The 23,833-nt window shown below is 47.1% G+C and overlaps 1 protein-coding gene across 4 annotated transcripts in view; it reads left to right on the top strand.

Moving 5' to 3' along the window:
• The window catches only part of TFAM (transcription factor A, mitochondrial), a 438,863-nt gene that overhangs the window by 64,899 nt on the left and 350,131 nt on the right, over positions 1 to 23,833 (top strand). For 2 of the 4 annotated variants that reach the window (XM_069611230.1, XM_069611227.1), the window contains exon 2: positions 12,585 to 12,748. In XM_069611230.1, the coding sequence (XP_069467331.1) occupies positions 12,585 to 12,748 (164 nt within the window). The remainder of the gene's footprint in view (positions 1 to 12,584; positions 12,749 to 23,833) is intronic. The other 2 variants (XM_069611229.1, XM_069611228.1) reach the window with 2 other exon arrangements.

Here is a 23,833-nt window from a genome sequence, read left to right as displayed (position 1 = left end):
GTAACACGCACACGTTCACTAGAGGCCCAGGGATCAGGGACCGTCACGGCCTCACAGGTGAGCTGCGGTCTATACGCTAGTATCCGTCCAGCTCATGCGCTTCACCAGGTGCCACTGTAATGCTTGGGGGAGGGAGCTGGAAACACAGAAAAATGTGTCTCTTACAGGCAACTAGGACGACCCCAGACGGTCTTGGCAATCTGGGACAGCTATTGAGAGAGTTCCGTCCCGCCTTGTCCTCACCGCCGGTCTGCCTCCCTCAATGTGTTGCAATGAATCGCGGGAGGAGGGCATACGCAGCGGGGCGCCTGAAGGTTTATGTTTGGCGCCTCTCCGGTGACTCCTGCTCCAGTGGCGTCCTTTTTTTCTTTTTTTTCACGTCGCTCCTTGCGGTGCAAGCACTTGCATTGGTTAATGGTGCAGAGTGGGACTGGGGGCATTTAGGGAGGGAGGCCGCCTCGGCTCCCCACCTCCAGGAGGGCTGCTGAGCGTTCCGTGGGATTACTGCAGCAGGCCTCCTGTCTCTGCCTTCCACGGCACACGTGGGTCGCAAGGCACTTTCGTTTTCCGTTCGATCGGCCAGACCGCTGCTTCCTCGCAGCAAACTGCTTGGTCTTGGTTCTGCACGCTTCCTGCATCAATTTACTACGTTCTTTCTCACAGGGTGAGGGGGACATGTTCCTACCCCTCTTCATTCGATCTTTTCCGGGGTGGGGGGGTCTCGTAGTGGGGGCTCAAGCCACTGTGGAAACCAAGGGTCGGGGCGCTCACACAGAGGTTGATATCATCAGTGCATCCCCTGGTGGCCGATATCCAACTCCGGGTTTTAATACTGCACCTTGGAGCCCAAGGGGATCTCCAATGGATCACCCTGGACAACCGACCCCTTCAACCAGCTACGGTGGGAGAATGGGTATGGGTACCGAGCGATGGAATCCCCAGTAGAATCAAGGAAAATCCAATGCTGGGGATCTTCTGGGAGATTTGGGGAAAAGGCATGGAAATGAAGGAATTTACAACTTGGCTCTCCGCGTTGGGACACCTGTGGGTCCCGGGAGTAAGAGATGCAATCCTGAATCTAGAGATTTCAGGCATGGTTTGGAACTGGGCTTGAAAGAATAGGTCAGCTGTGGAGGAGTGCGGGGGCGGGTTCATAGATATTCTGGAACTTGAGGAGGCCCTAGGTATAGGAAAATCCAGTCTTTCTGTATTTACAACAAAAGGGGGCACTTACCGAGAGGGCATGGAGTGAACAAATACGTCAGGATCTCATTCCCTCTGAAAAACGTCTAGATACTAGGGTGGAGATGAAGGGTCTGATCTCAGCAATGTATGGAGCCCTCGTGGAAGCAGGATGGGGGCGGGTCCACAGAGCAACTGAGGGCAAAGTGGGAACGGGACCTGGAAGAAGAGATGGACCCCTCCCTGTGGGGGAGTCTCTGTACGAGAGCCTTGCAGACATCCATCTCGAGCCAATACGAACAGCACGGCATAAGGCTCCTACGTAGGTGGCAATACGACCCGCCCAGACTCTCTAAAATGTATTGGGACGTCAGCCTGCTTTGCTGTCTGGGGTGTGGACGGAAGGCCGATTATTGGCATAGGTGGTGGGGTTGCCCATGGGTGCAGTTCTTTTGGGATGAGGTCCTGGGGTGGATTAAGGAGGTGGAGGAGATCAGCAGGGTTACATCTCCCCTGTTGGTCCTGTTTGGGATGGAGAGGCAGGACGGGGACTTCTGTAGCCTGCCTAAAATGGCTTTAGGCTTAGTGTTAGCAGCAAGAGCATGCCTCGCCACGAAATGGAAATGTGTCCACACGCCAGATAAAAAGGAGTGTGTTAATGTTGCAAGGAACCGCTACGTGATGGAGCGGATAACGGCGAGTTTGCATGGCCGGGCGGGCACGATGGAGGTGGAATCGGGGGGGCTTTGCTGATATACCGGAGAGTGGAGGAGTGTCGGGGGGGGGGGGGGGAGGGGGCAGGGAGGATCGTTGGGGGGGGGGGGACAGATTGAGAGGGGGATCTTGGCCTTTGGCAAGGGACTAAGTGGTGAGGGAGGCCAGCATACGCACTTGAAGGTGGTGGTAGAGGATGCCAGAGTAGTGGCCCGGGGCTAAGTAAGAGTGTCATAAGTAGTCACAGGGGTAGAAGGGTTTGTAGGTAGGAGTTCGGGAGGGGGAGACTGTATCAGGTGGCAGGAATGGGGGGGGTGGTGGAGTGGTAAGGGAGTTGGTCATTGTTGACTCATGAGAGGCAGGCACAGGGCATGTGCTCCTATGATATGCTAAAGTTGATGCAATGGTATGCCTCTCAGTTATGTTGTTACATGTAATAAAACTTTTAATAAAGTCTAATTTGAAAAAAAAAGAAATTCAAGGAAGGTTCAATATCTCAGAGCACGGGAGGGACCTTCACTGGCTTCCGATAAAGGAACACATACATTCTAAAGCATGCACTCTGATACACCAATGCATCTTCGGAACAGCTCCATCATACCTCAAAGCATGGACTCCTGGTTACCCCGTCGGAACATGCACTCTTCCAATCGGATGCAGGTGTCCTGTCCGGCTTTCAAATGAGCTAAGGACCTAGGAAGATCCTTCCCAGTAAAAGCAGCTCATTTGTGGAACTCTGTTCTTGGACATGAGGCAAGCTTGAATTCCTTCCGCAAAAGTCTCACAACTCACCTTTTTAAGTAATGAGATCAAATTGGCCCTGAACTCCCTTTTCTCAATCGGACTGTCCTGTCCTTATTGTTTGCCCCTAATGTATAATTGTTGCGCCAGATGCCTGTGGGCCTTTGGCGCAGTAAACAAATAAATAAATGCTCTTGAATGACATAAACTACTGCCAAAGGGCCCAATAGTTAGATTAATGATGGTTATGACTACTTATTTCATTGAAAAAATTGTTCAAAATCATCTGGATTTTTGCTCCCGCTAGGGAAAAGCCATGGGACATATATCTATGTAATGGTGCCTTTCACTTCCCTTAATGCATCCTAATCAGTTTCCTTGTCACTACGATTTTAATACATCATCGATCCGCATAAGTTTCTCCACCTATTAGTTACATGATTGGTCTTCAGTAAATATTTAAATAATTTCAAGCGTAGATTTAACCTGATGGCATCCATTTGTCAGAAACTTGTTAGAGTACGTTTCTGCAATAGTATGGGTGTGCAATTCAATATTAGAAGAACTCCTAGGAGAACCTGCATATCAGTCCTGTGAGCGTACTTTGTAACTCGCATATTAATTTAGCTTCTTTTCTCAGGATTAATTCATGATTCCCAAGTCTTATATCTTGTCGAAAATGTTCAATTCCCGGCCGCATTCATCCCTGCTTGCTGCCAGGGCCTCCACGAACTTCTATGTGCCTGACTGAGCCGGATCAGCTTGCGTCAACGTTCGAACCCGGGTCTGATGCATCCACCCACTAAGAACTGAATCCAGGTACTATGACACTGAACTGCCCTCACGTCCCACTGGGACCTGTGGTGGGTCAGAAGAAGGAGTCTGACACATTTTTGACATTTCTTTGATATTTTGTTAACTAAATTAACTAAAGGTGCTTGCCTGTCGTCAGGAAGTCCAAATCAAAATGTCCTTAGTTCAAACCTAAATCTGTTTGATCCTACCGCTCATGGTAACAACTAAAGTTTGCCAGAAGAAGGTCTCTTCTGGTTGCTTCCCTTTGGCCATCTATCTTGAGGCTTTATCTCGGGGTTTTCTTTATTCACATATCTCCAATATGAAAATGTCACTCTATAGAAACTGGTTCCTTTATAATCTTGTTTGTCTGCAGGGTTTTATTCAGGAGCTCATGTAGCCCAATTGGTAGCAGTCTGTACCACCCAGATTTACCTGGTAGCTGAGCAGTCAGACTTCTCTCAAGATAAGTTAGGCAGTATATAGAGTATACACAATAGGTACGGAGTAAAAAAAAAAGGAGGGAAAAAGGCAGCGTTATGAAAGCACACAATTTCAATACTTTTAAAAGAACCACAGTGAGGCAGGTTAGGCAAAGTCTACTGGGGAGCAAGGAAGTTCAAATCCCAGGCCCACTCTTAGAGAGAGCAAGCGAAATGTGTCCAGGATCACACAGTGGGGTTATGCCCAAAGAGTCTATGTAGATAGTTCGCAAAAGATTGAGATCAAATCAGGAAAAGTTAGTTAACAGGCCCCAGGCTAACCCAGGTTAGCAAGTCGAGGATTTACTGTCATCCCGAACGATCTGTCGCAAGGGAAGCCAGGCGGAAAACAGTACCTGAAATGGGAAGGATGCTCCAGCGGGGGCAGTTGTTCCTGGCAGCGGGTGCAAGTCAGTGTTTCGTCCAGAGGAAGAGGAGGTCTCGACGTGGAGGAAAGATGAAGATCGTTGCACTGCCAGGGAAGAAACCAGCCGCAGAGTTTTCTGGTTACAAGGTACTACCCTTTTCTTTGCGGTAGTGGTAAACCGTGGTATTCCGGTTGCCGGGGTGCTTGGCACAGGCAAGGCGGCCACGAGATGGTCCACGGAGGCGAAAAGACGGGCAAACTGGTTATCCCCACCAGTCAAAGGAAGAAGACTCTCCGGACTGGAGATCTCCTCTGTCGTCGGGAAAAGTGGTGAGACGGTTCAGCAGGGCTCCACCGGTGGTGTCGTCGTTGCAGGTCGGCTCGGCTTCTCCCTCCTCAGATTCTTTAGGTCCTGTGGCGACTTCTGAAGTTCCAGTCCCCAAAGCCCTGCTTTTATGCAGAAAACCCCCATTCATCAGTCCTAGCTGTCACTCAAACATGCTAAGTGGTGAGCCGGCTGGCTGACCACTGGGCCAATCACACCAGAGTGCGACTTGAGTTGCCAAGTCAACTCAGTCCAGGGTGCCAAAACCCCCTCCCACACACCCCCCTGGTACCCAGACAGAGTGGCACCACTTTTGGAGGCTTCTGTGGAGAAGCCCGCCAAAAAGTGGAACAAAGGGCTCGACTTGGGTTGGAGTCACAGAAGCGAACACAAACGCCATTTTGGAACTGAGTTTCGGCAAAAAATACCAACCAGTGAATTTATATTAATTTAATAAACCGGCGGTATGTTCGAGGCTATATTAAATAGTGGTAGCCTAGAACAATGGGAAAATCCCATAGGAATATATTTGCGGTCGAATATAAAAAGTAGTATCCACTGCCACCAGCCAAAACTCGGTCGGGGGGAACTGGACAGTGCCCCCTCGAACAACAGACCCCGGGGCAATCGAATTGCCCCGACCAGTACGTCCACAATATGATGGTTTGTACTGGTTCTGTTCACAATTTAAGACTAGTAAAGCCAATGGTGACTTTACATGCCCTGGGAGTCAGTAGTCAGTCCTAGGGTATGGAGTCTATGTTTGGAGGTCGCTACGACACCCCTGGGTTACTGCATGGAGGGTGCTGTGTAACCCACATACCAAAAACACATGAAGCCCTATGGGGTGAAGGACCCCATAGCCCATAAAACACATTCAAAGTCAAAGGAACACCTCAAATCATGTCTAAGAGTGGGAGAAAGAGAGTCTCACTATTAGCAGGAGAAAAAAATAAACCCCAAAAATCCAGCAAAGCTGCTGGGGGACTCACTAGGTTTGGGAAATTAGCCTTTACAGAGAATTCTCCCTAACACTCACAATCTGCAATCTGAACATTATTGCTTTAACTGCTTACTCTGTTTATAATATGTTTGCCCGGAAGCCTCCACCGGTACCATCACTCTTCGCGGGTGATGTTGTAGTGCTGGGCGCTCGCTTGTGTATGTTGCTTTCATTCCTTGTTTCCCTATTTTGGGCTTCAGTGTCTGTGGGTTGTCTCGTTCGGCAAACACCAGCTGGCAGGAGCCTTCAATCCTCCTGGTTTTGGCGTAGTTAGGCTGGCGCTGGGCCCACCAAGCTGCTACTGTTGTCACACCACCTCGTCGGACGGTCCTCCGAATTCATACCTTACAGCGGCTTTCCCTTAGTCCGTTTTACTGAGTCTCCAGCGTCTCAGCTTGTCGTTCTGCTTCTTTGCTGTGGGCTCCCCAGCTCCACTCATCTCGCAGCTAAGTCAAGGGGCTTCCCCCTACGCACTCTTCTCTATTCCTCCTCTCTGATCCACTCGGCCTTCTTACATACAAGTCCCGTCTTAAAGGGGGGTTCCCTTTTTCTTCAGGCGTCGTGCTTGATCCAACATTGTCTGAAGTCAAACGTGAGGACCCATTATTCATTATGGAAGGCAGTCCCATATATGCAGATAGGGTGGATTACATAGGGAGTTCCCTGTGGGAACGAGTCCTTGACCCCTAAGGGGGAGTCCCTGCCAGTGAGCTTCCACTTGTCCAGACCCTTAGGGAGGGACTTGCAGAGCAGGCTCAACTCCCTAACCTCAAAGGGGCTTTCCCCCTGCCCCTCCCCCACCCCCCTGAACCGTCCTTTTCTTGGGGAGAACGGCTAAATACTCTCGATTCGTCACAGACCATAGAGACTGGTTAAGTCACAACGATCCTGTTTTCAACCCAATATCCTTTTTATGGTAGTACCTTACCTACCACCCCTGCAACTACGCTAACATTGCTACTTTTTCCAGTCTGTTGCATTTTCTCTGTTCTTTGCTTTGATGCAGGTTTTTGTATAGTAATCTTTCATTCTATGTGCAGATGGTGTTTTATTAAAGTGTTTATATTTTTATAGACCCTTGATTGGACAGTCCCTTTATTTTGAACTGCAATACTGTGTTGGTTCTCTACTGGTTCACTTTCACAGCCTTCCCTCTGCCTGCGTTACCAGAAAAGGCGAATTGGGTATATCTCATTATTGTCCCTGTTTTACATTTATGATTGTGTTTTGCTTTGTCGAAGTGTGAGGGCTGAGGTGGCCATTTTTGTCCCCGCTCATCTCTGTACTGCTGTGAGGCAGAATCTTTGTCACAATGTTCTGTTCTTAAGGGGAGGGCACAAATATTTAGATTGAGGGTTAATATAGTGTAATGAATCCGATGGCATCATTACTTCCTTTACGGCTGTGGGGACGGCAGCCGCTACCTGATCTTGACCCTCGGGGCAGCTATATGAGGGAGGATCTCCTTGGTGGAGACAACCTCCGGGAGGGAGTGGTGGTGTCCAGGGATGAGACATTGTATCCTCTTTTTCCCCTTACAGGATGAATCTCCCAAACAGCCTTCAGTGGCTCCTTCCCTGCTTCCCCAAAGGAGATTGCTGAATTTCTCTCGAACAAAGCTCTAGAACATTTCTCCAACCGTGAATTGCCTTCAGAACAACCATTCCTACAATGTTTTAGTGTAAGTTAGTAAACTAGTATTCCCAGAAACAACTTAACACTGCGATGAAGAGGAGGAATGGAGGAATGCACAGCAGAGGAAGCCCCTCCGGACAGGAAACACTCTAGTTCTGAGCATACACCTGCGCCTGGGATGTTTAAAAGAAGATCACAAGAAGAAATGGCAGACTGCTGGGTGGAGCGGGCTGCAGCTCGTCTAGTGGCCGGAGAACTGATGCTGGAGCCAACTGTCTCTTACAGTGAGCAGTAAAGAACAGCGCAAAGATGATTTCACAAGTATAACAGCAGAAAGCAGTGCACCTGAGCGTTCACTGGTGGAAAAACGCAAAGGGAAGCTTACCTGAGAGCCGAGAGGAGAAGCCGAAACAGAACCACGGGAGAGGAGGAAACCAAAAGCTGAGCGGCGCTAAGTGGAGCAAGAATCTAGCAGCTGTCATTGGCGAGCTGCAGACAGAACAGGAGACGCCACAAAGAGCCGGTGAGTCCACGCTGGAACAAAAGGAGCACCGGTGCCGATTGGCGAACACGCCGTATGTTAAACATTGAACGATCCAAGTTGGATAAAGAGCGGAAATAGTTTCTCAATAATGAAAGCACGAAGTTAAAAGCACATTTGCTTCAGAAGGGAAACTTGAACAGACAATGTAAATTAACCCACAAGCTAAGGTGGTGAATAATTGGAAGTGTTGGCAAAACACTAATGATGGGGCAATATATTATGGACTAAAGGATTTAGCCAAAAGGGCTATTGTGGTAAACTATTAAAGGTGGAGATGCAGAGATGGGCAACTACAAGAAGCCCTGGCAGGTGAGTATACCAGGTATCCTGAAAATCTAAAGGTCACAAATGACTTTGATATTGAATAAGAGGAAAACACTACAGCTTACACTTGTAAGTTGATTAGGGCTTGCAAACCTTTTCTGTCCAAAGAAAGTTGTACAATCCTAGCTAGAGCACTTATCCTCTCTAAGCTGGATTATTGTAATGCTCTGTACTTGGGGGCGAGCAAATGCATCACCAATAAAATCGAAATCCTGCCGAACAATGCTGTCGGAGCTGCTCATAGCATACCAAGCAGGGAACACATCTTGCACTTGAGAAGACAGAAAAAAAATGGCCCTCTACTAAGGACAAAATTATGCTTAAAACCTTATCATTCACGCATAAATGCCTTACTCAAGCAGCCCCGATCTACCATTCCGAGAGAATCATTAGAAAATCCACAGCGCGGCCCACAAAGGACAACCAATTTATCTTGTCTGGTTGTGCCTAGATTTAAACAAAAAGAAGCAGGGGGAAGTAGCTTCCCAGTTATGGCAACACAAGCAATGGAATACCTTACCTCCTTCACTGAGAGCCAACCAACCTTTCTTCATGTTCAGGCGTAATACTATAAAGTGGCTTGTTACCAATGACACGACTGGATAGTTCTAGTCCTGTACATACAAGGATATCCGACGTCCTGACTTTGCTAAGTATCTTCTATCTGATTACCTATTTATTCTGTTCTGCACCGGTACTTTATGTATAGATTTCCTCACCTATCTTGTATAACTCGCTGCATCTATTGTGTTTTTGTATCCACTGTAACTAAGCTGAAAGTATACTTGTAACCTTTGTGTGAAAGGCACCCAGATACCTCCTTGTCGTGTGTGCCATGCAAATAAATAAACCAACCAACCAGAACTATTATTGTGAAGAAATTGTGAAGAAGAATCCAGTGGAAGGCAGACACCCTCTGGATAAAATGGCAATATCCTTAAGAGACTTTATGTTGGTGTTATTTATTTCTTTTTTTAACACTTTTGAAACCCTGAAATCCAAAGACATCCTTTTCAACATAAGCTTTATTTCATTGGAAGTTATGGATGGATGGGTACCCAGGACAGGAGCCAGGCTGCCATTGGCTAGACCGACTGCGGTCAAACATCACAGGACCCCACAGGGGGCACCCATCCATCCATAACTAGCCTTGATAAAGACCCCAGGGTCGAAACACGTGTCAGCTGACCATAACTGGGACCAATAACCCACGTAACAACCTGATGAATAAATTCTATCTTTGCACTTATCACCATATTAACTGTGTGGAAAATCCAATTTATTAAAAATAAGCAAACCGCGAGGTATCCAGGATCTTCCTTGATCACGCAAAAAAGGTGTGGGCTTCACCTCCAAACCACACCCTGTGACCGTACAATATTAATACAGGACATCATACCAAACCGAGCTCAGCAAGGACGGTTCCACATCTAGGGCCCCCCGTACATCTTATTTCATTGGAATGTGAGTGTTAGAATAGTACCTTGGACTTGCACATTCTGACACTGACATATCCTTGGTTTTGAGTTTCGGTAGGGACACTCTGCTAGTGCAGGGGCAGCAAGGCCTTTTCCCAACCCCTTTATTTTTAGCAATACAATTCTTTAGCCAAAACCATGTCTAAAGTTTGGCCGACTTTCATGCCTGACCCTTCACAATAGCCATATTTTCATAGTCCTCCTGAAGGAGAGGTTGTAAACTTTTGGGATGTACGTCAAGACTGCATTCCAGAGAATGCTTCCTTGGGCCAAAAACACAAAAGTGCCTTTCTTTACGAGGCAAGTTTTGTAAGGAGTCTTTTATTTTATGATATTAAAGATATTAATGGTAATTATTTCAGGGATTTCTTCAGAATTAAGTTAGGGTCAATGCCGAAATAGGCACTGTGAAGAACACCTATGGCCTTAAATATGCTTCCATGTATAATGGGGAGCCATTAGAGTAATCTGATGGTTGGTGAGACGTGAAGGGGCCAGGTCGCAGATAGGGCAGGCTTCTGAGTTTTGGACAAGTTAGAGCTGTGGATTTGGGTCATGGGGATGTTGAGGCAGATGCCACTGCAGTAATTGAGATGGAGCGAGATGAATGCACTGATGGCGATTCTGTGGCTTCTTTGGAAGAGATTATTTGTCAGTGATTTGAGGGAAAGGAAGCTGTTTTTGTTTAAAGCATTTATTTTGATGTTGACGGTAAGCACTGCCTGGATAATTCCCAGGTTTCTGACCTTTACAGAAGCCAAACAAGTTCCCAGTGACTGAGGCAGTATTTTCAGAACCCATGACAGTGGACCAGAGTTGAAGGCGATTATTTCGGTTTTGGTGGGGTTGTACCGAATTCTGTTGGCATTCATACAATCTGAGACTTTTGTCATGCATTTTGTTAACTTGGTGGCGAGGGCGTTTGGGTCAACTACAAGTCTGGGATTTGTGTCAGTGTTAATGAGATCTGCCAGTGGTCTGAGATATATAATGAATACGATTGGAATGGAATGGAACCTTGAGGTACTCCACAGGCTAGTGCTGCATCTTCAGGTTTGAAAGGTAGTCGATGAAGTGTGGTAGGTCAGATGACGGAGACATGCTATCTGAACTCCTTTTCATGCTTTAAAATTTCTTTAAGGTAAAAAGATCCAATCTTTCCGTAAGACACTAAGCACTACTCTAAAAAGTAACATGTAAAAGGGGGATTGTTAGGATGTGGTAGATGCAGTCCTCTGTGCAGAATCCTATTTGAACCTAGTTTCTCACTCTGCATCTGAAAAGGAAAAAACAAATGCAAACAAGATCAACTTTGGGCCATTGCCCAAATAAAGCTGGTTCCCAACACCCACCCGTGTCTCTTTGTTATAGGGTTCTTGCCTATGGGCACATCCCCAAACATGCAGTTTGTTTCCTTGCACACTCCCTTTCCTGCCCACTCCCCACCTTGGGGTTTCTTCCTTCCTTTCTCTTTCCCCAATCTGGGGTTTCTTGGTTTTCTCCCCACACCAGGGCTTGTATCTATCTCTCTACTCGGCTCTTTCTCCACACTGGCGCTGGTCTCTTTTCCTATGTCCAATCTGAGGTTTCTCTATACTTCACCACTCTGGGGCTTTCCTCTTCCCCCACCCTGGGGCTTCTTTTCAGTCTCTGCACTCTGGTGCTTCTCTCACTTTTGTCCCCCATTCTTGGGCTTCTCAGGTTTCTCCCAGCTCTGGGGTGTCTGTTCTCACCACCTTGGGACTTCTCTGTGCTCCCCCCAACTGTGGTTTCCTTCCATCTTCCTCGCTTCACCGCCCAGTTCCCTGGGTCCACCCCATACCTCCTTAGGGTGTGTAGTGCACCTCGGGAGCGGCGTTTGGTCTATCTGACAAAGAGCTGCTTACGTGACTCGTCAACAAGGGTCTGCGCCAGTCGCTGTCATCTCAGACCACCCTCCCCTAAACACCCCCCCCCGCTTGCTTTGCGCAGGGTTGTGGCTTCTGCTTCCCTTCTGGCAGGTCTCTTGGTGCTCTGCCTGTTCTTGTTCCCTTCTGGCTTCTCTGAGCCAGACTTGTTTGGCTACTCGTTCGGTCGGCGCTGGTGCCTTCCTGCAGCATAGACTGCTGACTGTGACACCAAGTCTGCCGTCTCAATCTGCATGGCCGCAACTCCAGTGGGCAATCAAGCATCCTTCTCTGTGTGCTCGCCTCTGTCAGATAGGCTCTATAATTGATGCTCATCTTAGGGGGATGTACCATCCGCTTCTCGGCTGTCTCAGTGAAGGACTGAGGATAGTAGGGGATCAGAAACCAAGTCGGGCATTGCATGCAGGGTTTTAGGATTAATATGCATGCAGGGTTTTAGGAGTAATATACATATCTGCTCCCATATAGCCAATAATGGTTTGAGGGGGTCCCGCTTTCCTCTTTCCCCTGAGGGGGGTCAGGGGGGTTTAAGAATTGAATGCTCACCTTGCTAGTCCCAATGGGTTGACTCCCCCTTTGGGAGAGGGGACAGACTCCTTGGATTTGTCACCGCAGTTTGACAGGAAGGATTTGATCCTTCCAGGAGTTCATTGTTGATGGCAACTGAGGTATTTGGGCATAGGCGCTGTTTGTGTTGATTTGCCTTCTGATGTAATTATTTGCTGCTAGGAGAATAGATGTTCCTCTGCCAGGGCAAAAGTTGGCTTGGTGTTGCAGGTTATTGCTTTGGATGAATGGTTTGAATTGGTAAATCACTGCTCCTTTTAGTAATTTTGCAAGGAATCTGTTTTGTGAGATTGGACATTTCCTGGATCTGATGGATTGAGGCAAGCTTTTTTGCGTTTTGTTTTGTTGCTGGGGGCATGTTTGAGTACTTGTGGGACACTACCTGTGAGGAGGGAGAAATTGAGTAATGAACGGGTGTCTTTTTTGAAGTAAAGGTGTGGAATTTTAGGGGTGTTTATCTTACCAGATAAAATGGTTTATATTACGATTTGTTCTTAATTTACTTTTCTTTTTTCTTTAGGTGCAGCAGCAGCAGCAGCAGTGGCATGATCACCAGCAACCTCTGCTCTGTGGTGAGATGCTTTACACAAAGCAGTGGTTCAGAAAAACCACCAAAACGCCCCCTTTCTGCATATATTCGTTATGTTCAGGAAACCCAACCAGTATTCAAAAAACAGCATCCAGGTAAGGAAAAATAAAACCTTCTTTTGATGTTGAGGCCATAGCAGATATTGATTGCTAGAATTTCAGGATGGTATCATATTGATTAAACGGTATGGGTTTTTTGTCATCTCATATATAGTTTGTAGAGGCTGTACTGCGTGGGCGATTCTTGTATGATAACCACATCTTCAAGCTACTCAGTTGGCGTAAGCTTTATCGTTAATTTATTTGAAAACCTTCAATTTTACATGTTCGAGAGGGGCCTTAGAATGTTTATTTAGATTCTTTCAAAGCAAATTATACACTACAAGTTTATTTTTAAGCAAATGCTCTGGGTTATGTAGGCACTAAACACAAAATAAAGGAAATGTGGGTACAATATTACGGTTGAACACATGACTTTTCATACCCACTGTTCTCTATTTTGATGCATTAACATCCAAAGGGAAAATTCATTTTGTGAGCTGTACCTCACATATTATACACCAATCTAGTGCACACTCTTTCAATGCCAGTGAGAGCTGTGCAGTCAGATGTGCTTTTGCCATCCACCGTTTGCTGCATGTAAGGTGACCATAGGAAGCGAACAGTATGTTGGGGAGAAGGAAGGGAGGTGAGCCAATTTACCAACGTTGTAAATTGGCTCTTTTTTAAAAAATTGTACAATGTTTATTTCCTATCACTTCATTATATATTGTCATTATAAGACTGTTACAACTGTTTTACAGAGAAAAGCACATTCTCAAAACCTAAAATAACCATGTCTGCTCGGACTGCAAACCAGATAACTCGTCAGAAAAGAAGACCACGTTTCCCGACACCCATTATGACAACTTTCCATATCACTCGTACATATGTTTGGAAAAGGAAGGCAAAGTTGCAATAAGGGGAGGTAAGGGTTTGGGCAAAGGGGTATGCAGGTGTAATACTAAATTAAGGAAACCTAGGTGCAAAAGAAGTTGACAATTTGCTTATTTTTCAGGGAGTTTTGAACATTTGTAGCTCACGCTTCTGACATACGAACAGGTTATATTCCAAGATTGACATTGTTGTACACATAGTGTTTCATTATAAATATCCCTATGCGGAATGGGACAATTGGCACCATCAAGTGTTCTGACCTGCTAATCAAAGAGCATTTTGGAAACATAAGAAAGAACACAGGTCTTTTATGTTTGATAAATGTGTGTGAGAAGACTGTATTCTTGAGTAACTGAGTACATAATAATATTGGCCACTGGGCTTGGTGCTCCTTTCATTTCATAATTCTCATCTCAACATTGAAGCATTTATACTGATTTGGACAACCACAGCATTTGGATGTGAGGGAAATCATAGCTGCAACATCGACGATTACATTCGGACTGTGTGAGCCGGGCAGAATTTTAGCTGGGTCACAGGGCATGGCTGTGCAGATGCTGAATTTGCAATGCACAGGAACCCAAATAGTATTTATATAACACATGATTATACAGTGTCTCGATTGCAACATTCTTTGACTATACACTGGAACCTAATAAAGAATTTGTTGTGGCATCTGGTCTCGTGAACCCTTCCACACTATTATTTTTCCCTTTCTCATCTGGTTTTCTTTGTGCAGGGGGAAAAACAATCAAACATTTGAGCCGCATACTCTTTTTCAGTTAAAGCTCAATCCGGACTAAGCCTTTTCGTTTTATCTTATTTTATTAAGTAGCCTAAGTGCTAAAAGTAGTTGTGTACAGATAGATCATCAGAGTTCGTCACAGCGAGGTCCTTAGAGTACCAAGTTACATGAATGTTTGTGCAGAATAGGGTCTGTTTTTGGGGGAGCGTTTCCTTATGCTCACATCAGTGTCTGATATGATCCTATTATAGGTACATCAAGAAATCCCTTCCTGGACAAAGCTTTAAATGTGACGAAGTTCCACTTTACAGTCACATTGGGGAGGGCAAGGCCGACTTGTCAGATTCACGGCCGACTTGTCAGATTCACAGCCTTTCTGTGCTAGGCCATCTCCGATGATTCTTGCATAAATATGCAGTTATGAAATCTCAATGCAATTTGGGGAGAGTTGTGTGTGCGACTTCTGGCCTCTGATCATTGCAGGCAGTGAAACTTAGAACAAATCTAACTTTGTTCTGGGAGGGGCAGTGACATGACTCTGACCCATAAAGTATTCACAGAATCTTTACTTTAAATCATCACTGCGTCATGAATATGTTCAAAAGAACCAATCCTGTTTTTGTCGTGACTTTCTTTGGCAGAAAACAGTGTGTTTGCCTGGGCAAGGCTATTTTGATGTGTTTATATGTGTATTATTTTTTTATATAACACATTTGCCATTAATTGAACATTGCACAGTGAATGCTTAGATGTCACCCCCAACAAGAATTATCTCGATTATTTAGTCCTTAGCAAAAAGGCCAGCTTCACAACAACCAACTAAATGAGGACATTTCAGTGGTAAAGAGTGAACGAAATGTGAAAAGCACGCTAAATGTAAAATCAAGGTGTCCAGCTCTGCAGGTCAGATCTTGAAGTGGGAGTATTTTACTCCTTTTAAAAAATAAAAATAAAAAAAATGTTTGGAGTACAATGATTTTTTAGGGAGTAAAAGTAAGTCACATTCCCATTAGAGTAAAAATGATTGGTATGTAACATTTCTTAAAACCAAATTTTTCATGCGCATTAAAATATACATTGTGTACATCTTCATACCAGGCAGTAATAATAGTAGAGCTTCCTACTGTGACACTACGTGTTCTACTGGTCCAAACATATCCATGGAGCTGTGTGGATGAAAGTAGGGGGACTGGCCCATATCTATCTCCTATTTAATTGTTGGGAGTGTTTTTTTTTCTCCCTACTTTTTATTTTTGGGAGTATTTGACTACTAGTAGTGAATGAAATTCACTGATAAAGCCCTTATCTGTAGGGCTGAATAGAACTCCTAAAGTCACTTTCCAAGATACTTCAATGGGACAGCACCTCTAAACGCACTGGGTGCAGTCCAGCTATAAAAACTAATTTCCACCACTCCTCCTAAAGCTTCTATGCAAAACCTCTGTCACAGATGATTCAGGAAGCACATTGATGGTTTGAGGTTTTTTTTATTGCACTTTCAACAGGCCCCATGTCGGTCTCTTGTCTAAAAAGCACATCCTTCGTAGCCCAGACTTCCTTAACCCCTTGTTAGTAGATGGTGATTTTCACCCTCAGTACACTAATAGTCTGTATGAACTGCAATGGAAACCTTAAGACCTATGGCCTTCTCACTAAACTCCCTGCGGCACTTCCTAACTTTCCACACTCTATCGAGTTGTTAGTGTTCTAAGAGGGTATGGGATTGTGCCTTGCAGACAAACTGCTAGATGCATTCTGTCTTCTACCAGGCTCACTCTTTTCGCTCCCTCTACTGATCTCTCTGCGCACCCTCCCCATGTCCATCCACCTTTACTCGCTCACCCCTTCTGATGTCTCATGCTTTCCTGGGCACTCCTTTACCCTTTTGAAGTTAGTGTTTTCCAGCATTTTATGGATATTTATAGAGTGCAGCATTCACCAACGAGAGCATCAAGGTGCTCGGCCATGAGAGGTGGGAGATGGCAACAGGCATGTGCGCAACATTAAACGAGAGGAAAAGAGCAGAGTCTCGAGTCTGCAAAGGAAAGTGAGGTGGTCCTGTACCCGGAGTAATGGAAGAGGAAGCAAGTTCCATAGCCGGGCAGCACAGACAGAGAAGGAGTACCTACCAAAGTGAGATCGTCGGATGCGAGGAACAGGGATACAGGGTGAGGAAGCAGAGCGAAGGCAGCGAGAGGGAACATGCCAAGCATATTTTGCTTGAAGATAGACTGGGTTGCTCTTGTAGAAGGTGCTGTGGACTATATACAAGGCTTTAAGGTTGACCCTGCTGGCAATCGGCAGCCAGTGAAGAGCTTAGAGAGCGGCAGTGGCCAAGAGAGCCAGGGAGCCCCCAGGGCCAGACGGGCTGCAGAGTTCTGGAGAACCTGAAGGCCGTGGAACAGGTACTTGGGTTGGGCCAAGTAGAGGGAATTACAGTAGTCAAGAGGGCCAGCAATGAGGGAGGAAACGACGATCGGGTGAAGGGAGACAGGGAAAAAGGGAAGGGCCTTACACAAGTCAGTGTTTGAAATTAACAGCTTGACAGACCGCACTCACCTGGGGAAGAAGAGGGACAAGGAGGGTTTGACCCCTAGGCTTTTGACAACAAGCGAGGGGCTAGGGAGCGGCCCAAGCTCTGCGGGCTAGTAAGCATCAGACCAAAGAGAGGCATCCCGTGGGGGCTGACTAAAAGGACCTCCGTTTTGTCCCCATTGAGACAGAGACAGTTGAGTATCATCCAAGCATGAATGGCAGAGAGGCAGGAAGGGCACTGGGAGGCAGTGTCGGGCAAAGCCAGATCTATTCGGATCAAGATCTGGGAATAGTTGGCATAGGAATAACAGCAGAAATCAAAAGCGTGAATAAGCGAGATGAGCGGGCGGATATAAACATTGAAAAGAAGGGGAGAGAGCGCTGAACCCTTTGGGACTCTGCAGAGAAGGGGACGAGCAGAAGATGTAAAAGGGGACAAACGGAGATTGAGAACGATGGTAAGAAAGGAAGTAAACCATTGCAGATCTATGCCGGAGATGCCCAGTTGGGAGAGCCTCTGGATCAGGATGGCGTGGTCTATGGTGTCAAATGCAGCAGAGAGGTCCAGGAGCAGTAGGGAACCCCCCGCCCCCCTTCCTCTGGTCTGCAATCTGTGCAAGATCGTCAACCACTGACACTAGGACAGACTCCGTGCCTTGGCTAGGCCTAAAGCCAGAATGAAAAGGATTGAGGCAACTGTACTTTTCCAGGCAGGAGGAGAGCAAAGGTGTGATGTGTCGAACAGTTTCATATTGTAGGATAGAAGAGAAATGGAACGGAAGTTAGCCGGGAGAGCCAGATCAAGATTCGTTTTTTTTTAAAAAGGGCTTGGGGATGACCAGTGCATGTTTGAGAGGGAGGGACACCAGTTGCCATAGAAGAGTTAACAGAAGAAGACACCAGCGAGACAATCTGGGGAATGATCTCTTTAATGACCCTGAGAGGAATGGGTTCAGACCGGGAAGCCGATTTAAGGTGCATCGTAGCCACGATGACGTTGGCTTCAGAGACAACTGAGAAATGAGACCAGAGAGCCAGGGGCGCAGAAGCAGAGCAAGCAGAAGGAGGCAGAGGGACTGAGCACTGTGATGGGGTAATCTTATGTCGAATAAGAGAAATTTTGTCCTGAAAGAAAGAAGACTGGGAGCAACCGAGACAGAGAGGGACAGATCTGATTCACAGAGGGAAGGGTGGACAGCGAGTGAACTATTTTGAAGAGAGTTTTAGGGGCATTAGAAGCCGATTCAATGGAGGAGGTGAAGAAAGCACGCTTGGCCTCCACAATAGTTGACTGATATGTAGCTTTTGCTCTGCGGAGCGCAAGCAAGGCAGAGGGTGAATAGTCAGTTCTCCTTCTGCGTTCAGCCTGGCACCTGAATAGGCGCAGCACGGCAAGCAATGCTGAGAACCATGGCTGAGAAGGGCGGCCCTGTGGCCGCCAAAGCGCTGGCAGCAGATGTAAACGCAGTCGCCAGGGTGAATAAAATCAGGCGGGGTATCACTAGGGAGATGGTCTGCGATATTTGTCACAATGGCAGCCCGACGAACACTATTCTAGCGGCGGGCTGGGGGGCGAGGTAATGGGGGAACCGGGGGAGCCAGAGACTCCCTAATGGAGAATGCAATGACTACATGTCAGACCAAGAGTCCGGATGGCTAGAGTGGAATGTGACCAAATCTGGAGAAGCAAGGATAAGTTCAAGAGTTTTTCCTGAAGAGTGAGAAGGGCCAACAACAAGCTGGCTAAGGCCACAGTTGCCGAGAGCAGATACAAAGCGAGAAGTCTAAAGGTCAGACACATCTTTGGGATGAAGATTAAAATCCTCGAGAAACATGATGGAATTGTGGTGGAGCTTCAGCTCAGAAAGAACTTCAAGAGAACCAGTAAAGAAAGTGGCAACGCGAGGGCAGTGGGGGTTGATAGGACAGGAGGAAACGAGGGTACAAGTGGGTGAGATTTCAGCATGAAAAAATACATCATTCCTCGAGCAGCGTGTGAGAGAATGGTAGAACTGAGCATTTAAAAAGTGAATTAAATATCATTGCAATTTCACCCCAGAATGTCATGCATGGGATATGGCATGATTTTCACATGCTCATGAATATTCCCTGTCAGGCTGGGAATCCTCCGTAAACGAAAAAAAAGTTTCACTTTCACTCTAAAACTGTATTTCTCCTCTAAACCAATTAGTGTTATCTGAGTCCTACTACCCTCATCCAATTTCTGTTCTCTCCCTAAGGCCGCCTGTGGCAGCCATCTTCAGATTTATACTGCACACTTCAGTGTTGGGAGTCCTCGAGTCGCTCTCTGAGCTATTTTGTACTTTTCCGTGAAGAAATTTGGAAATTTGGAAAAAAAGCTCTAATTTGTTTCATCGAAGCCTGTGTGCTCCTGTCTCTATCGGCCAGCAGCGTGGACCCATTGTCGGTGAAGTTGCATGCCCCTTAAAGTGGTTGTTCGTCAAAGTCTTGGGCCTACTTCGTGCCCTTTGACCATGACAGAGGAGAAAAAGGAGGGAATGACCCTCTTCAGGCCCTGGGAATGACTCTCTTCAGGCCAGTGCAGGCTATGTAACGACTTTGTGGAGGACAAACATTTGACAATGTCTATACTGCCTGCACCCGGACCACAATGAGGATGGGTGCGAGATATGCCTGGGCTTCTTGAAGAAGACAAAGACATGAATAGCAGGCTGGGGGCATGGTACCAGTCGAGCAAGGCCTCTAACCCTGTTCTCCGAGCAGGGTCATGCCTCACCCAGGACCGGCCGGTCAGAGGAGCGGCCTCACTCCAGGATGAGGTGAAAGTGCTTAGAGTATGCCCCATCCATGGGGGTCCAAGATAAGACCAAGAACCGCAAGTCCGATTCCAACAGGTTTGCGGCTGATGCGGGTCCCAGGTTGGATAGGCCGCGACCACCATCGCCGTCCACCTCCACTGCCTGCCATCGAGCTCCTCCTCAAAGAGGAAGTCGTCCACTCCTGCCAAGTTACAGGACTAATCAGAAAAGCCAAGGCCGGAGGAAGAGAAGAAGGCTGCGCAGCCCAAGCGACTTTGTCATCTTCTGTAACGACTGCGGTGGTAGGTGCCGACTCGCCTCTGAGGTGCGACGCAGCAGCTGAGGTAGCAGTGAAGGCTGCAGGCACCACTGGGGGGAGGGGGGGTCTAGGGGGAGGCACTGGTCCAGATCACAGTTCAAAACCCTTGTGGAGCAAAAAGGGGAGGGGGAGGTGGCCGCAAAACAGCCCTCCAAGGTTTGCGTTCAACCAATGGACATCTCATCCACGGACAATGACCACCAATGCAGTCCACGAGGACGACGGCGACACAGAGCCTGCCTAGCACTCCATTGTTCCCTCCACATCCGAGGGACATAGTCATTGATGTCCTGTTGACTCTCCACACCCTAGTGATGGAGATCCAGCAGAGGTTGCCCCCAGCACTGGCACCTGTGGTACTGCAGGCCCTTGACCAGCCAACACGCAAGAAGAGGAAGTGTTGTCCGCTGCAACCGCATCAGTCTCCTCCACCTTGTTGGGATCCGACTCCACCAGCGGACCTTGATACACACACAGACATTGGTACAGAGATGGCCACGGAAACCGACGAAGATGAGGCCTTTGTCCTGGCAGACAACGAATCACTGCACCTGGACGCCCCTCGTAGTCTTTCCGCCAGACGAGGTGGGATCATTCCACTCGATCTCCAGGGCATTTGAGCTGTTCCAGCTGGTGCCTGAGGAAACCAATACAGAGGGTTTCCTATATCAGTGACGCAAGTCCAAGCGGAAGACGATCATGTCGGTACACTTTTTAGATGACATTTGGGAGAAAGGCATAGCCCTTGTGAAGAACCCATGCATGGCTCCAACCAAACGAGACAGGTTGGAGAAGAAATGCAGGGTGCCGGACCCCATGCCCAGGTGCTTGTGGTCCCAACCATCTCCAGACTTGGTAGTGTCGGCTGCCGCATGGAAACGTTCGGCCAACCCGGCTTCCGCATCATAAGTCCCCCCCGGGACAACTAGGGGAAGATCGATTCCTCGGGGAAGAGAGTCCTATATATACGGCAGCATTCACGATCAAGGCAGCTAATGCTCTGGCTATCTTGGCCCTATACAACCGGGCGCTTTGGTACAAGTTGGGCCCTATCCTGGAATTCCTCCCCAAAGACAAGAAAATGGAAGCTCTTACCGCCTTACAGGAAGGGGAGGTGGCGTCGGACCATGCCATTACGGTGGCAGTGGACATCGCCAACACAGGCTTCCGGCAGATAAGAAATGGAGTCTCTCTTCGTCGGCAGGCATGGTTGAAGGCCACAAACTTTCGGCAGGACATGCCCATAAGTGGTGAAAATCTGTTTGGGAATGCAGTCGACTAATACCTTCAAGCCATAAAGACGGACACGAAGACTGCCCGTTCACTGGGTACTCTACAGCAGCATCGTGCCTTGTCTTTTTCACTCCTCCAGGGGAAAATCAAGCATATCATCCAAGGGATACTCCACGCCACACAGGCAACCTCCATACAGGAAACCTACAGGGGTCGCTCCCAGGTCTACGGTAGCTGAGGCCAGCGTTGCCGTCGCCCGCAGGTCAGGGCTCCGGCACCGGTGCCTAAGCAAGCCTGCTCCGTCCAAGACGTCAGGCCCCAACTTGTGCACCCCGGTGGGAGGCCGGCTGACTAGATTTGTCAACGAGTGGAAGATAATCACCACTGACAGATGGGAGCTGGACGCATTCGTCCGGGGACACACCTGGCAGTTCCAATGCAGGTTCACTCGTATACCACATCGTTCCCCAGGAACATGCTTAACTCAGAATGAGCCCCTTTGTCTTGCAGGGTGACTGATTTAAGCCTGTTTTTGTCCATTTCTAAATGATATACCTCACAGTATGGCAATAGCTGCTAAAAAGCCATAATTGGTATCCCAAGTGCACCGATCAGTGTGTCTAAAATGTTCAAATTGTTCCTCCTTCATGTTTCATTTACACTTTCGATGACATAATTGAATCTCTCCTACTGACACCTTGTGAACTCTACTTCCTCCCAACCCATCCAGCCCCAATCTGAGCAAATTACACCCCGCTTCCCAGCGACTACAGTATAGCTTCTATTGCCATGACTAGAGTACCATATGCCATCCGGTGTGCAGGCCATAGAGAGCAGTAGTGGGAGGTAGAGTGATTGCAGTAACTCCACATTGCAGTTGCAACTGAAGGAGCGCAGAGACGCCCAAGCCACTGTTTGCCGAACGAATGCTGGTTCTGAGAGGGTCTCTAACTTCAGAGACCTTGATTGCATAGGTTACGCAGTGGGAAACATTGTTTTTGAATGGTAGAACAGGCCATGGTTGCTCGGAAATCTGGGAAACCTGCTGGCTCTGATATGGTACCTCTGGATTTTTATAGAGATAAAAACTTAATATCTGGGCCCCGATTTTGACCAGAGTATTTAATGCAGCTATACACTCAAGGGTGGTCCCTAGAACATGGAGGGAGGTAACGATAATCCCAGCGTATGAAAAAGGAGGAAGAGCACCCAGGAAATTACCGACCAATTTTGTTGCTAGATTGTGCTGGGAAGACATTCGGGAAGGTACTACAAAAATGGGTGGATGACCTTTGACTCAAGGATAGGAGCACCTGGGAAGCAGTTTTTAACTTGCACTTTGGACTGGAAAGTTGTTTGCCTCCGCTAGATGCGTGCATCGTACCTGGCTAGTCCGGAGGAGGATGATGGGTACTTTTAAATTTTACAGTGGAAAGTGAGATGAGGCTGCAGGCTCTCCAAATTGGGGGAAACCCCATCAGAAGATAACAATTAACGTAGATACCATTTTCAAGATGTATGTTTGTTTTTTATGATATTGTGTGGCTTACTATATAACATTTTGTGCAATTTGACTATCGATTTTTGTAATAAATTGTGCTGAAGGTATAATCTGAATAAAGCTTTAAAATGAAATAAATGCTGTCCCCCTGAAGACCATAGTTGCAAAGGTCGCGCGGCTGTAAGTGTGAAATTTAGAAGCTTTCCCCATAGTAAGTTGGGCTCCGGTTGCAGGCGAGCACCGAGAGCCTTTAGAGCGAGGAGAGCTCCTTTTCCAACCGGCACGGGCCACGGAAACCAGAGAGAAGCAGTTTGCTGAGCAGAAGAACCAGAAGACCCAGAGGCAGCGGAGGGAGCACACGCAAGACCCAGTCAGTTGAATAACATATTGTGACCCTGCAGCGCTCTGTTATTGCCCGCTGGCCAGGTCCGGCTACTTTGAATATTGAACTGATGTAAAGCAGAATATTAATCATTTTGAATACCGAGCTGATACGAAAAGGAGAAAGTAGCAGAATAACAACTTGGTCGGACAAGCCATAAAGGTGTAATTGTGTTTATGGGGGTCAAAATAATTGCCAACAAGAGAGGGTAATATTGGAAGAACCAATACAAAGAATTGTTCCCAAAGCCAAAAGAGGGCAATAGCAGAGCAAGTTAAAAAGAACCAGTATTGCTAAAGCCAAGAGAGGGCAATTAAGAAGCCGGTTGTTTATGAACCCTATTGTTAGAGGGAGAAGGAAGCAATAGGGGCAACTGACCTAACCAAGCATTGCCTAAACCAAAGAAGAGTGAGAGGGAGCCATTATCAGCACTTGGTTAATGCAATAGTGGCAGGAAAGCTGCCCTTCTGACGGAAGGTATTCAGGAGGAGGGAAGCATAACTTGCCTTGCATGTGGCAATCCCAAGTGTGGAACAAACGAGCATCAACGTGTCTCATGTTTTCCCCAAAGAGGTAGTCAAAACTGATGTTGTGGAAAATGAAGTTTATAAGTTGTTTGAAGTAAACTGTACCACAGGAGTACTTGTAGTAGTGTTGGTAGTTTCATTAGTCCTGGCAGGCGAGTATACCACAGTAAGGGACCTTGTATTTGTAGAGCTGGTAGGTGAGTGGACTAGGTGAAAGGTATTA

Source organism: Ambystoma mexicanum, chromosome 8 (assembly GCF_040938575.1).
Source record: "Ambystoma mexicanum isolate Mex_15411 chromosome 8, UKY_AmexF1_1, whole genome shotgun sequence".
In the NCBI taxonomy this organism is placed as follows: Eukaryota; Metazoa; Chordata; class Amphibia; order Caudata; family Ambystomatidae; genus Ambystoma; species Ambystoma mexicanum.
Note: the sequence above shows the minus strand (reverse complement) of the source record. Positions and strands in the feature narration are given on the sequence as shown.